Here is a 13,531-nt window from a genome sequence, read left to right as displayed (position 1 = left end):
GCTCTCCACCCTGTAAGGATACAAGAAGAAAGGAAGTCTGCAACCTGAAGAAGGCTCTCACCAGAACTTGACCATGCTGGCATCTTCATCACAGAATTCCAATCTCCAGACCATGAGAAATAAATTTCTTTTGTTTATAAGCCAGCCAGACTATAGTAGTTATAGCCACCAGAACAGATTAGGACATTATCATGAAATCAGAAATTTATCAGATTGGCTATGGTACAATTAAGAGCTTATTGCTCTATGGCTATTAGCTGGAGAGCGTGAAATCCTTCTAAGCAGGTTTACAGCATTTAAGAGCTGTACATACAGATAAAATTAGAAGACAGACCAATCTGTTCTCAAATCCAATATTTAGTAACTGTATGATCTGGGGCAAATTACTTCATTTCTCTGCACTTCTCTTTCCCCATTTGGAAATTTCAAATGACAATATAATCACTGGGAAGTTTAAAAAAGACTTTAATTGAGCTTTGCTAGGTATAGACCTCAGTTAATGCTATGTGATTAATAAATAGTAACAGTTATTATTAATATAAGTTGTAAAAGTTGTAAGTTTTATCTTATAAAACTTAAATCCTTTGCTTTCAGAGTTGGTTTATATAGAGTCCTGGCTCAAAATCTTTTTTCCAATTTGTCAGTTAGTGACAACAGAAGAATCAGTTTTGAGATAAATGGTCTCTGAACCCTTGTGAGGCTGGCATGTTTTCCTTGTGCTAGCTAACTTCTTTAACATTACATGTGTACACGTTTTCTCCCATCTGGGTGGCAAGTATCCTTATTGGAAGTATGCCATGTTGTACTTATTTTTTTTCTAATATCACCCCAAAATAAGTGGAAATAATAACAAGCACTCAGTGTCAGAGCGTGTATAACTTGCACCTCTTAATGCCCAGAGAATTCAGGAAGAAGAATCATTATCTACCTAAAAATTAGAAAAGTACATTAAGTATTACAAAAAGTTCCTTTTAAAAATAAACCATTCATTCCAAAAACCTCAACTTGGGACTGTCAAATTAGCCACTATTAGCTAAGTGCTATTCTCCAAAATCTGAATCTGACACTTGGTACTCCTGTCTATATATTTTTCTTCTTATTCTACAATACTGTATCAAGTAGGTTCTGTATTTAGCTTCCCATTTTTTTACGTTATCAAATAATACTTATGCCATAATAATGAGCCTTTTGTCACTTGAATTTTCAATTGTGGTTGCAACATGAAATAACAACACCTACCATTATAGTGTTTAATTGTGTCAATGGTTAAGAATCTCTTCACCACAAGATATGCAGAGCCAGGTTCAGCTAATGAACTCCACCGAAGAACCTGTTCCAACACATTTTCTGTATAGTGAAGGGGGCGTTCTGCAAAAAAATAAAACCAAATCAAACTGAAAAAAAATTATCACAGTTTTTATAAATTTAAAAAACCCTTTAAAAAAGATCTGTGTGCAATAAAAAAATATAACCATATCTTATGTTATACCATAATAATTCTTAGACTACCTAAAAGAGACCCTAACACCTAGAACACATTAAGAATATGATGAAATTTAGCTTATAAATGAATGTGTTCATGGACATTTGTTATTCAGCTATTAAAAAAAAAACTTCAGAGGTGCTATCCTTTAGATAAAAATCTCAGAAATAATGCTATCCTTTTGTAAAAGAAACCAGTTCCTTATTCTATCTTCTTTTTAATTCATGTAACATTGTGGTTTGCTTATGGAAAGCTATTTGCATAGGCAAGTACTTAATTGCAAAAGGACTAGCAAAGTTAATTTTGTTCAGTAGTAATAACCTTTGTTTATCCCAACATGATTATCATGTTATAATTTTTTATCAATACCAGTGAACAATTTATAGCTGATAATATCATAGTCAATTAATAGAAATTATAAAATGTGCCTTCAACAGAGAATGGATCAAAACAGTCATAAAATACTTCCAAGTCATTTATGTCTGTTAGTGAAAATATCAATCAGAAATGTTATGTGGTTATTAAATGTTATATAATATCATACATTAACTGTTGATATAATAGTCCAAAAGCAAGAAGTTAATGACATCTTACAGACTTCTTCTTAATAAGTACTCATCTGTATGTTTTATTTTAGGTGATCATATTTTTAAATGTATTACAAATTTTTAGCATAGAGTTAAAAAAAATCTGGTTTTTACAATTACAATCAAAGCTTCATAGTTTTTTCCTTATCAAAATATGACAATCAGTTAATAAAATATTACAACAGAAACATGCTCAGAAAGAAGGAAATTCAAACCTTTTCACAGCACCCTGAAAATGGCATAATTGAAATAGCAAGAACATCAGCTTTAACATAAAGATGCTGATGTTGGTCTCTCAAGATCATAGCCATATATAAGTCAGTTCAACTCTTTCGTCTCTTCCTAAATACAAAGAGCACCGCATTCTGGTTTTTCATTTTCAGTTGAAGTAAGAATGTTATTGACAAACAGGAAAGAGCATGTCAAGAGCATCATACTCATTTGCTAACCACGATATTTTCATTGGTGGTAAAATCAAAAGTAAAATGACCAAATATATCACATCCTCAATACGGGTCTTCCCTGCTATGACCACAGCATTCCAGAATATCAATAATCTCAAGTCCACAGAAGAAGAAAACAATTTTTTTTTCTGCTTCCAGTGTAAAGAATCAGATTTCTGCTAACTGTTCAGTATAATGAAATGCAGTTCTGCATTCTGTGCTTATTGGAGCAAGCCTACTCACTATGACAATGGCAATTACAAGAAAAAAAAAAAAACACACACAAACAACAACAAAAAAAAACTCAAGCAACTAGGCCATACATCTTAAAGACAAATCTATTTACAAATACACTTCTTCCACACAGCAGACAGCTACATACATAACAGACATTCAATAAATAAATACTCAAGGAGTGAAGTATCTTGTCAATTTCTACAGATAATATTTGCAAATGAATCAGCAAAGTTTTTTTTTTTTTTAAAGATTTTGTTTATTTGTTCATGAGAGACAGAGACACAGGTGGAGGGAGAAGCAGGCTCCATGGACAGAACTCAATGTGGGACTCGATCCCGGGTCTCCAGGATCACACCCTGAGCCAAAGGCAGGCACTTAACGCTGAGCCACCCAGGCATCCCTAGACAAAATTCTTTGTAAACCAGACAAAATCTTCTGTGCTTTTTATCAATTCCATTTTTCTTGAAGTAATTTTCTAAAACATTTGACAAAAATCATAATTTCCCATAAGTTGCCAAAGTTATAAATTCAATTGTTGACTACTCCATAAATAGTTGTCTTCTATTAATGGAGGTTATACTTAGAATTAACAATTTTTTTGAAAGACTTTATTCATTCATTCATGAGAATACAGAGAGAAGAGAGAGAGAGAGAGGCAGAGACACAGGCAGAGGGAGAAGCAGGCTCCACGCAGGGAGCCCGACATGGGACTTGATCCCAGGTCTCCAGGATCAGGCCCTGGGCGGAAGGTGGTGCTAAAGCGCTGAGCCACCCAGGCTGTCCTAACTGTATTTTTTTTTTTTTTTAATGAAAATAACTAGTAATAGCATGAGTACTCTTCACATTTGACATTATCTAATTCTTGGTTCTACTACTTGCAATCTTCCGGACACCACTGACACCATTAACAGTTGCTATTTCTGGAATAACAATGTATGAGACATTATACATATATCTGATACTTTGCATCCATTGTCACTTTTAATCTACACAGCACTCTTCATTAGGTATCATTCATATTACATGCATAAAACCCAAGAATCAGAGTCGACATCCCTAAAGTCAAACCCTACCTTGTTCAAGGGAAGAACAAAGATTTGAACCTCAAATCTATCTGACTTCCAAGCCCAATGTTTTTAAACGCCACACTTAAGTTTTATTTGGGGTAACTAAGTAAATCCCCAAAATGATTTTCTGACATGAAATTCGGGGGAAAAAAAAGCACCAACTTGCTAAGATTTTTTTTGAGGGCCAAAACAGGTAACAAAAGTGAAAAAACAGTGTCAGTTCGTACTTCTCCCTTAATTTGCTTATCTTTGGTGAGAAGATGGTAGAAAGAACCAAGAAAGTTTCAACATCCTGCACTTAAGGAAATGGACAAGTCCACAATTGGTTTGGAAGTGAGAATTGTATTCCTAACTGGAACACAGTATCTGGATTGAAACAAAATCTCCCTCTTCTTTATTACAAGAAGATTTGTATGAAAAAGAGGGTCACTACAAGTAGATACTACAGTGATAGTTCTAAAGTGTTCTTAGCTATAGTGAAGTCACAGTATAACTGGGACTGTAGATATAGAAGTAAATATAGATTTGCAAAAAAAATTTGTCAAGTATGTTTTTCTCATCAGTATCATAGTATGAAATACTTCAGAAGAATGAAAATCCTGACGGATCCAAGTTTCTTCATTTAAAGCAAGAGCTGAAACATGAGATGAAAACATAGGCATTATTAGACTATCAAATGCCACATTTATAAAATGGCATTAAAATCCACCTTAAGAGATAATAAGGCAGGAAAAATTGAGACATCAAACATTGCTGGAATATAAATTCCTACAAATAAACAAGTTTTTATTTATAGTTCCATTTGCAACCATCTGTCATGATAGATTATATGGTATGCACGTCATCTGGCATTAGGGCATTACTAGAAATAAATAACTCAGTTGCATACTGTGTCTAGTACAAAAATTGCTGAAAATTCACTGCAGTTATTTGAGAAGAAAAGGTAAAGAAGGTGGTTATTTAGCTAGGTAAATCACATTATCAATATCTTAAAATCAGGTTCACAGAATAAACCTGGCCTCCCTTGTTAAAGAGAGAGCTATCCATTTTCCACTCCAAATAATAGCTATTGTCCTTAAATTTCTGGCAATAATGACACAGGACTTCCTGAAACGATGATTCCCTCAATAGTTAAATTCTTAGTGCCAAACTAAGAGCTATGCAATTTTTTCTCTGTCTCGTCCACACAATCAGAGAGTCCTATCTACAATCAGAGGGTGAAAGTACTTTCTGTGTCATCAGGAGAGGGGCTAGAAAGAATCTTGATTAAAAATGTACACATCGGGATCCCTGGGTGGCGCAGCGGTTTAGCGCCTGTCTTTGGCCCAGGGCGCGATCCTGGAGACCCGAGATCAAGTTCCACGTCGGGCTCCCGGTGCATGGAGCCTGCTTCTCCCTCTGCCTATGTCTCTGCCTCTCTCTCTCTCTCTCTGTGACTATCATAAATAAATAAAAATTTAAAGAAATGTACACATCTTCCATATCACAGTAACTATGAGGAAGAAACAAGAAAACGCTGTTATGATATTGCTTCAGAAAAAGTAACTGCTTCACAAACTTGAACCTCTCAGTGAAGAAGCCTACTTAAATGAGTGCCTCCACACACACCCCCCCCCCCCCCACCCGCAGTGGTTATTAGTTTATTTTCTTTTCCAGCATGTGAATGCCCTGAGGATACAGGACTAATCTGCAAAAGACAGTTTTGGTTTTAAGATGAAGTATTAAAATAAAAGCATACTTGAGAAGGTTAGCTCTGGAGAAAGGTGATACCCTCTTCTTGGATGGGTTTCAGCATGTCTTAATGACTGGCAAGCAGTAGGTTAAGGATGCTTGGTATCTTTCAAAGAATCAGACAAAAAATGACTTTTTTTCTATCTAGTACAAATTTCAAAGGTCTTACCAGATATTCACTTAGGGGGAAAACTAATTCATAAATTATCTAAGCCTAGAATCTATCTAACTCAGCTTTATATATAAATTCTCAAAATATAGGTTTTACTAAGACACATTTTTCCATCAATCTGACTACCATATAAGCAAAATAAGATCACTCTTTGTCTGTTGGAACCTAATCCCCAATGTGATGGTATTAGTAGACAGGGCCTTTTGGAGGTCATGAGGACAGAACCCTCATGAATGGGATTTTGTAAAATAAGAGAGACCCCAAAGAGCTCCCTCCACCATGTGAGCGAGCAAAGACAGCCCTCTATGAAGCTGGAAGCAGGCCATCACCAGACACTGAATCTGCTGTCACCTTGATTTTGTGAAATTTCCTAACCTTCAGAACTATACTGTGAAAAATAATTTCTACTATTTATAAGCCCCCATCTACAGATTGGTTATAGTGGTCGGAATGGACTAAGACACCATTTCACCAATGACAATAATGATGTTAATGATACATGAGTCACAAATCAACATGTGTCTGCATTAATAGTTGTCACATCTATGGTAATTCCATTTATAGGTTTACAAATCTATTTTAATTATCCTGAACCACATAGGAGTATCTGAGCATTTATATAATACATATTTTCCTCTTATTTTTATATAATTAGGGAAGCATATTAATTTCTTAAAAAAGTATAATAGCTTATCTCAAAGAGTAAAGGGAACATTACAAAATATTTATTATAAAAAGGGGCAATGGATATGATAAGGTAGAAACTTATTGCTTTAAAGTTTACTCACAGTTAAAATCCAGCACTTCTGGTTCACTTATTTACCTATTTACCTATTGATTTATTTTTGGTTACTTTGTTACTGGGGGATTTATACTCACATTTGAAAAAGCAGCAATTCCTTGCTGACATTCTTCATATCAACTACAATCTTTTTTTTTTTTTATTTTTTATCAACTACAATCTTGTGACTACCAACGCCTTCACTTTTATCTTCTTTTTATATTTCACTTTATCTTCCCTGCATGTTACTAGAAATAAAGCTTTTAACATTTCAGAAGGTCAGGTGGAGTGCACAGGTTCCCATCTGCTTCAGAAGCCAGCAAAATCATAGGCCCCTCTGATACTTTCTTAGCACTGTTCCCTTAGCAGCAGTAAAAATGATCTTAGTTTCCTCTTCTGGAGAATTCTACTTAAAAAGTTGACCAAATATTAAAACCATGCCAAATCTGAATTCTTAACTCCATCAAATGTATTTTCTTGGTGTACATGGGGTGTTCCTTTGGTTATATATTTAGATAGTCACGAATTGAAACAACTTGAGGTCTCCTACGTCTTTTTATATTTTCATCAAGATAACTTTTAATTGGAGAGAAGGAACAACAAGTAAAAACTCAATAGTCTTACCATTTGTGATGAACTGATTGTCATATGCAAATTGATACTCATTTTCAGAGGAAGCAAGAGAGATCTCATTTCCCAAGAAAAGTCTAAGAATGATGTTTCCAGATACACTGCAATCTCTCTTCTAGCTATATATTATACTTCCTTCCTATCCTCCTTCATTCTGCTTGCTCCTTCAGTCAGGAGCACCAATGCCCAAAGGCACAGAGCTCCAATGATGTGACACAGGGAAATGCATTGACTCAATTCCTGAGAGATTAAGGGCAGTAGGGAGAGGCTGGCTACCCCCAAATCCATGATTCATGATTTTGCTGAGGATATCCTAATAAAAACAACAGAAACAGAAGCATTTAGGAAACAATCAGCTATCTAAGAACTAACCAGGGCCTTGAGATCTATCTCCTAGTGATTCCTAATTTGTAAGCAGGAGTCACTTTGCATGTACCTTTCACATTTTGATACAGCTAATCACAGTCCAAGTCACTCAAGTCCAGAATGCATCTATTTTTTGTTCCACCTTAGTTAACAAGATATTTGTAGGAAATGTTCCACACCAATGCACTATATTAGAGATAGTGACAGATATAAAGGTCTAAAAAAATATGGTAAATGTCCTGAAAAACATATGGTCTAGGACAGAATCAGATGTATATACATTACTATTCTACTAGTCTGATAGTATGCAGTATTATAGATCAATAAACAAATAATCAGAAAAAGCTCAGTGAAAACTATGTTTATCTAAACATCAACATGGAAGAAGGGTTATTTGAATTGGGGAAAACTATGTTTATCTAAACATCAACATGGAAGAAGGGTTATTTGAATTGGATCTTGAAGGATGGGCAATTAGAAAATAACGAAAGGATTTTAAACCCTTAAAGGGTGGAACAATATGATCTTATTTGTGATTCAGAAAGATACTTTTGGCAGTAATATTGACAGTTATCTTTTACTCACAATTATGATGAATCTAGTAACCTACCCCCTTTCCTTAAAATGAAACAACAACAAAAATCAAAAGACTATACCACCCATATACCTATAGTAATGCAAAACTGTGCTTCACCAGTAGACTTTAATTGCATGGCAGCTATGTACAAGGCACTATGCCAGACACTAAAGACAAAAGAAAGAAAGCCCCTCTTTCCTTCTAAGGAGTTCTCATCAAGAGACAAACATAAACCCACATGATAGGCACTATAAGAAAAGATAAGACAAAGTGCAATGGAACCTTTAGTATGGGTTTTAAAGGAGGTCAACAGGCAGGCCAGATGGGGGAGAGTAAAGGTACAGTGGAAAAACCCCAGCTCCTCCAGGTTGGGCAAGCACAGAGGAGGAGGGGAGTGTCTATAAAGAACATGTAAAGTGAGAAAAGAAAAGATAGCAAAGGAGATGTAGTCAGCAGAAATCTACCACGTAGGGGATAGACAGAAGAAGTAGTGACAAATAAGATAAAACAGTGAGAGGGCCAGGAGGAGAAACCACACAGCATCGAAAACACTGAAGACCTTCAAGGGAAAGGGAAAGGGAAGGTCATTAACAATAAAGGCTACAGAGAGGACAAAAAACAAAAAACAAAAAACAAAACAAAACAAAAAACCTGAAGCAAAGAAGGTGAGTTTCTAAGCTCATCTGAGCTTAGAAGTAGTGGGCCACAGTGCTCATCTGCTGGAGCACTTCCTGTACATGTGGATGACTGAATATGGGGAGACACAGTGTGAACCAACACTAAAACATGGGAGCCACTGACTCCTCACAATGAATAGTATAAAATTACTTTTTAATACAAATTAGAGTTTTAAAGAACCATGTTTTCATGCTTGATATGAAAACATCAAGATGAACTAACAAAAAGACAAAGTATCTGACATCCCCATTTCCTTCTAACACTGACTGCAACACTCCTGATAATACACGATGGGGTATTCTGACGTTGAATTTCAATTTCTATCTTGAGCTTGCAGGTGGCAAGACTACTTTTGGCGGTTTGACAAGTATATTTGAAAGGGTCCCAAGACCTTAGGAGGTATCAGCTAGACAGATGGTCAAGGTACAAAGATATTCTGCATCTTTTTTTTTTTTTTTTTCCTACAGGTCTTTAACCACCAAATGGTGTCATTAGAATGTAAAGCTTATTCAGCATTTGACTACTGGGGTAGTCAAGGTGTTTTCAAAGCTCCCTTTATCCTTCCACGTCTGAGATAAAAGATGACAAAATATCTGATTCACTCCACTAAAGACAGATGAAAGGGGAAAACCCAAAAAAGAAGCTTCCACTAGGCTTAACACAAATTGTCTTTTAAAATAACAAATCATCTTTTAAATGAACATTCTTTGTTTTTGTTAAAAGGGTAACATATCGGAATGAGGTGGGTGGCCATTTAGAATATTATTACAAACCAAACTGCTTGTCCTTATAAACAAAGGCCTATTTCGTAAAGCAGCAACATAGCACCTAATGCTTTGCACTATATTTTTATAGTCAATTAAATAATCTAACTATTGAGTAAAATCATAGGAGGGCAACCTCAAGGGGCAATAACATACTAACACACGCACCGAGGTAGAAGGGAATTCAAAATGAGTTATTAATCTTTAAAAAAACATAAAATATCTGAAATGACTCGTCACAAAAATAGTACTTCTTCACACTGTAAGGAAGTTAAGAATCTTAGCATGAAAATCACTTACCTAGCTCTTCATTTTCAATGACTTCAAATGTGGCCCAGATATCGCCTTTCGTAGGAATTATATTTTTTATTGCTAATATATCATTAGTTAATTCCTCTGCTTCCATCACTGGAGATATCTACGAGAGATGTAAAGTTTCTTCAGAAGGAATATCAGACACAGAAGTCAACTAATGACAGAGCCAGTAGAGCTCTCACCCCATCTACCAACTTACAATGCTCCAAGTTTCTTACTTAGTATGCTTACCTAGTTTCTCTAAGCACATAGAAAACACAGCCTGTTCAGATCTTCTCCATAAAATATTTTAATATGATTGCAAAAAAAAAAGATATTATAATATAGACATCAGGAAGAATTTTTTTTTTCTTGCTTAGTGATCAATTAGCTCACTCAAGGAGGGAAGACTATACCTGGTCATATGCAGAAAGACCTTTACCAGACAATGAATCCAGGTGTATTCCAGGACTAACAATTCTCATTCATCAGTTCAATAATCAAGAGTTCAAAGTGGTTTGGTTTGTTCAGTCTGAGCCCTGAATTACACACAATCGACTGCTGTCTACTATGCCAAAAAGCCCCAGGGTTTCAGTGGTCTGTGGTGTGCCCTGCCTGCCAAGTGACAGATGGTGGGCTACCAAAGCATGCTGGAGCCAGGACTGCAGGGCAGAGGGCAGAGTGTGCAGTGCCAGCCTTGGGGCCAGCTCCACAAGAGTCCCACAGCCTCAGGCCATGGCATAAGCAACACCATCTTCTTCAGGGAGTTTTGGGATTTTTGACTTGTTTCTTCTTGCTTCTGTTTCTGCCAATCTTAAATGCATACTGGACAAAAGCAAGCTGGCTTTTCTCAGTATGAATTTAGTTATAATGTTAAACAAACAGAAAATGTTTTAAACATTAGGATATTGCAACTGCAACCTAGTTTGTATAATTTCAGTAAAGTATGTTATCTCTTTAAAAGTTTCTTCAAAAAAGAATGTGCTCATTACCATTTCTCCTGTCCATTCTTGACCACAAGCATATTACACACATATAAAAAACAAAACACTTTTTGTTACAGTTAACTCCTACAATCTATCTCCTGGACTTTGCGGAATGTATAGTGGAATATATTAATGATACAATAAAGTACACTGGTTTCTATTTTTAAAAGTCCAATGAAATATAATCTTAAGAAGAATTTTAAAAACCCTCTATCTGGGAAAATCAGAAAACTTTAAGTAATAGAAACATTAGATGAATCATTTCAATGATGTTGCTCATCTGAATAGCTTTAACATTTTTTTTAAATTATTTATTTATTCATGAGAGACACAGAGAGAAAGAGGCAGAGACAGAGGCAGAGGGAGAAGCAGGCTCCATGCAAGGAGCCTGATGTGGGACTTGATCCCAGGACTCCAGGATCATGCCCTGGGCCAAAGGCAGGCACTAAACTGCTGAGCCACCCAGGGATCCCTCACATTTTTTTTTTTAAGAAGCATAACCCTTTCTTTCTTTCTTTTTTAAAAATATTTTATTTATTTATTTATTTATTTATTTATTTATTTATTTATTTATTTGAGAGGGGGGGGGGCAGAGATACAGGCAGAGGAAGAAGCAGGCTCCCTGTGGGGAACCTGATGTGGGACTCCATCAAAGGACCCAGGGATCATGACCTAAGCCAAAGGCAGATGCTCAACCACTGAGCCACCCAGGTGTCCCGAAGCATAACCCTTTCTTAAAATAATAAATTACGGAGAAACCAAACTGTGAAAGAGTCAGCAGGGAGTGACTCAGGTTGACACAGGAATGGAGAAACAGAATTCCATTCCTTGTCCCAGAAGACTCCCAAGGGCAAAAAAAATCCTAGAACTACTAGAACTACAAAAAGCATGCTTTGGGAATTATTACTCTACGGAATATACAAATCAGTATGATGACCATGAGGTTAGAAATGGGATGACCCCGGTTTGTGTTGACCTTAAATACTTTTAATTCCCAGTTTGTTTTCATGTAAACTTGAGACATTACTTGCTTCACCTCCCCCCTGGGGCTGAGATAATGACCAACTGAAATAAATATAACTGAAGAGTTTTCTAAAGTCTTAAGCATGAAGCAAATGTTAATGATTATTTTTATACAGTTTTCGTTGTTTTTAAAGAGAATTTGGGAGTTGTTATAGGTGAAACTAGACAGTCCTTTATGGGCTTACACTTAAAATAAGTAAGAAATTTGTTCAATTGTAATAGCTTGTGTTATGGTCTTTTAAGTAGGACAAAGTTAAAATGAGCTATTAGAGAGTTTGTGTGTAGAGGGAGTTAGGTCATGTGCTCTGAATACCTCTTCTAGTTACTGATGAACCTGTGCTGACTGTATGTACTACTTCCTTGTGTCCCCTATTACCAACATACCACCATCAGCTTAAGAAATTTGATGTGAAAAAAAAAAAAAAAGAAAAAGAAATTTGATGTGGTCAAGGTTCCTGCCCTCTTAGGGACAAAACTTATGATTACAGTAGTTCACTCTATGTTCTCAGTGAGTTAATGACCAGTGCTACACAGACTTAATATGTAATCAATTAAAAAATACAGATTAAAAATTACAATATATTTAACAAAACTAAAGTCCAGAAATACATAAAACTTTGTTTAAATCTTAGACTTTAGACGGCAGAATGTTTTCCTCATCCCAAGAATGTAGTCTTAACTAAGCAGGAATCTGAATTATCACTGTTACTCTCCCTCAGGCAGACTAAGTACAGGATATGACCGCATAAGAAGGATACTTTAATTCAGGAAAAAAAAAAAAAAAGTATCATATTCCTAAAACAGAGAAGAATTGTCCAATATTCAAGTAAATTGAAAGACAGGAAGTCTAAAACACAAGAGTGGAAAGCATGCTTTGGGAATTATTACTCTAAGGAATAGACAAATCAGTATGATGACCATGAGGTTAGAAATGGGATGACCCCAGTATGTGTTGGCCTTAATACTTTTAATTCCCAGTTTTTCATGTAAACTTGAGACATTACTTGCTTCACCTACCCCCTGAGGCTGAGGTAATGACCAACTGAAATAAATAATAAAATAAATAATAAAAATAATACAGGACTAGTGGTATTAATTATTTATTAAACACTTATGTGCCAAGCAACTTACTGTTTTGCAATGCAGTATTTTAGTGAAGACTCGCATCAATGATACAATGTAAATACTCTAATTTTTCCTCATTTTACAGGTGAAACAATTTCAACTCAGAGTAAGAGGAACAAAATTTGAGATCAGGCTATTTTCTAGAACCTACAGAAAGTCCTAGCCATAACCTAGAGCATCTAAGATGTTCTCTTTCCAAATGACTATAACTTGGAATTTCTGGAGGATATTGGAATAAAAAGTCAACCCTATCAATCAGTCCTTTGAACTGGACAGATAAAATACAAAAAAATAATGGAAAATTCAAGATACCTAATTACTGCATCCTAATACTTGCAATTTCCAAAAGTTTACATCCATCTTGAGGACTCACCCGAATTATAATACTGCAGTCAGGTTCCTTCCTTTCTACATAGACTTCAATTAATAAATCTCCAGCCTGGGAAACCTAGAAAGGGGCAGATGTGAAAACAGCAAATGTAAGTATGAGACTTAAGACAGAAAATCCTAGTCCTATTGCTAAATATTTCAAAGTAGTTGAATGAGCCTGTCAATAGCATGATACCCATTATCCAGATGTGGTTGAC

At 35.6% G+C, this 13,531-nt stretch overlaps 1 protein-coding gene across 5 annotated transcripts in view; it reads right to left on the bottom strand.

Moving 5' to 3' along the window:
• ARAP2 (ArfGAP with RhoGAP domain, ankyrin repeat and PH domain 2) overlaps positions 1-13,531 on the bottom strand; it is a 189,562-nt gene that overhangs the window by 41,467 nt on the left and 134,564 nt on the right. For all 5 annotated transcript variants that reach the window (XM_041753307.1, XM_041753306.1, XM_041753310.1 and 2 more), the window contains 3 exons: positions 13,318-13,392; positions 9,817-9,934; positions 1,240-1,368 (listed from right to left, as the gene is read on the bottom strand). In XM_041753307.1, the coding sequence (XP_041609241.1) occupies positions 1,240-1,368; positions 9,817-9,934; positions 13,318-13,392 (322 nt within the window). The remainder of the gene's footprint in view (positions 1-1,239; positions 1,369-9,816; positions 9,935-13,317; positions 13,393-13,531) is intronic.

This window comes from Vulpes lagopus, chromosome 4, assembly GCF_018345385.1.
Source record: "Vulpes lagopus strain Blue_001 chromosome 4, ASM1834538v1, whole genome shotgun sequence".
Classification (NCBI taxonomy): Eukaryota; Metazoa; Chordata; class Mammalia; order Carnivora; family Canidae; genus Vulpes; species Vulpes lagopus.
This window is presented reverse-complemented; position numbering and strand designations above follow the sequence as displayed.